The sequence below is a fragment of the Perkinsus marinus genome (genome assembly GCF_000006405.1).
Source record: "Perkinsus marinus ATCC 50983 genomic scaffold scf_1104296937172, whole genome shotgun sequence".
Classification (NCBI taxonomy): Eukaryota; Perkinsozoa; order Perkinsida; family Perkinsidae; genus Perkinsus; species Perkinsus marinus.
In genome coordinates, this window is record NW_003213873.1 from 532 (window position 1) to 2,665 (window position 2,134).

Sequence of the window (2,134 nt, forward strand, 5' to 3'; positions counted from 1 at the left end):
TCTCCAATACTAGGGGTTGGTCGCGGGACATTAGCCAATAGATCGTAAACATCCCGGAACCTAGGAAGACAGCGGGTTGTTTTCAGGCCACGTACAGTACCGTCTTCGCCTTTGCTTTCGAGTAGAGCTCCAGTACGTACGGTAATATTGATACCACTCCTCCTGAAGTCGTCCAATTGTCGGATGGTTTTGAATTCCTTCCCGTTTTTCCACATCACATGAACTTTCGACAACGCCTTGCAGTCTGGACTCGTCGGATTAATCTCTGATAACCGGCCTAGCCGAAGCTCCTTCGCTATGAGCTCTTCGACCAGCCTATACATATCTGGAGGAATGCTGCCCTGCGGCCAGTCGCGTAGCCTCAGCTCCTCGAGTTTTCGCCAGGCCACCGCACGAAGGACGGCTCATCCTTCTTTGGTTTGCCAAACTTGTCAGTATCGACTGCTGGCCATTCCGCATTTACTCGAACCGGGATTAAGATGCCAATTGGTGCTCCCTCAGCTACCATCCGGCAGATATCCGCGTCTTCACCAGGCGACTCCGTCGTTGCTCTTTACCAGGGGCCGTACTGAGGCAGAGTTCTTCTAGCAGTCTAGCGCGTAGAGGGGACGGGCGGAGGCGGCCAGCTCTCCCAGCTCCGATTTATTGATGTTCTTTGCGACCGAGATGAAAGTAGTCAAGTCCTCAAGGAGATCGTTGGCCACACTATTGAGGGAAGCTCCATCATCAGCGTTCCACTCCACACTCATCGCGGATTGCTCTTCCCAAGAGGTGGTGAAGAAACGATCTAACAAGTCCTTTCGGGCCGCACAGGACCTCTCTGTGTGCTTAATTAGAATCCCAGAAGTACTCTCTATTAATGGCAGCTCAGATTCTCGAAACTCGAACTTGTCCCACTGCCCTGAGTACCCGGAGCCATCTCGAGGCTTTCCCTCCACCGCTGCGGCTGATAATTCCTGGGTCGACGTCACCCAAGGGTGATCTTCAGGCTTGCTGGCAGCAAGTTGCTGCCCAACTTTCTGCGCCTATCTCGCTGTTTCTTCGCTTGGGTAGACCTCACGTGTGGCATTTCCCAAAGAAGAGTCTCTTTGTTAAGTGGGAACCAAACTGAACAACAGTCGTTCCGAGAACGACGTTTCCTCCGTCCCATTTATCGTGTTATGACCACTAGGAACGGCACTGACGCAACCCAACAGCGACCAGTTTTGACTACGTGATAATCAAACTTCGGGAAATGGCGGAAACTCAGCTTCAACAGTGTTGGATTGGCACCAAACCAATGCCGCAGCTATTGGTTCTTAGGGTTCTTCCTTGATGGTTCATCCTTCACCTGCCCAGTCCTAGGGCGTTTAACAGACCCGAAGCTACTGTCCTTCTCCCCACCTTGACCGTTCTGCCAATAAGGCTTAGATTGGGGTTAGAAAATGTTTACGATAACGGCAATCCCTACCGAAGGGACAGGATTGGCGAGTGAAACGGCAAGTGTCAGCACCGAAGTGCATAGCGCTCCCTTGCCTACGTATATCCTTGCCCGAAGGTGGCCTGGGTATGCCAGATTGGCTCATCGCCGGTTTAGCCAAGGCTACAGCTATCAACTCGTGAGACTGATTGGATCTTAAATAGGTACCGAGGGCAGAGTCGACTTGGAGAGAAGGGACTACTGCCTCGAACGATCGTGACCTCGCTAACCAGAGCAACCGGCTCAGATAAGCAACCGTGCCTTCCTCAGCTTCGGGAAGATCTCGACCACGACGACACCACCACCACCACCACCGTAGTTTTTGTTGGCATCGACGACTTCGCTGGCAGTACCGGGACTTTTGGTGGATGAGCTGGCAGACTTCGCATCGGCTACCTCCGTCATAGTGGTTGTTTCGGACTCTCCGTCGAGTCCCCCATCTGCACACCTTCTCGATAGTTCGTCGGTCAGCTCCTTGTCCTCCAGGGCCGCCTCGAGCACACCCACAGTACTAATACCCATGTCGACACAAACAGTCGACGCTTTCTCGGCCCAGTCGGGGAAAACTTCGCGGAAGAGGTCGGGCGTGCTGGGCGTGGTAGACATATAAAAACAATCTGCGACCAGCTCACGTAAATCGTAGCATGACCCAATACTCGTCTAGCTGAATTCTGT

The 2,134-nt window shown here is 52.9% G+C and overlaps 2 protein-coding genes across 2 annotated transcripts; both read right to left on the reverse strand.

Moving 5' to 3' along the window:
• Positions 1-584: 584 nt before the first annotated feature.
• On the reverse strand, positions 585-749 carry Pmar_PMAR001957 (hypothetical protein; the record flags this gene model as incomplete). Its single annotated transcript, XM_002783090.1, has 1 exon — positions 585-749. One exon carries the CDS (start codon positions 747-749, stop codon positions 585-587), a length of 165 nt encoding a protein of 54 aa, XP_002783136.1.
• Positions 750-1,702: 953 nt separating this feature from the next.
• Positions 1,703-2,065, reverse strand: Pmar_PMAR001958 (hypothetical protein; the record flags this gene model as incomplete). The annotated part of the gene is made up of 1 exon (XM_002783091.1): positions 1,703-2,065. The coding sequence occupies one exon, from the start codon at positions 2,063-2,065 to the stop codon at positions 1,703-1,705; it is 363 nt and encodes a 120-aa protein (XP_002783137.1).
• Positions 2,066-2,134: the final 69 nt, after the last annotated feature.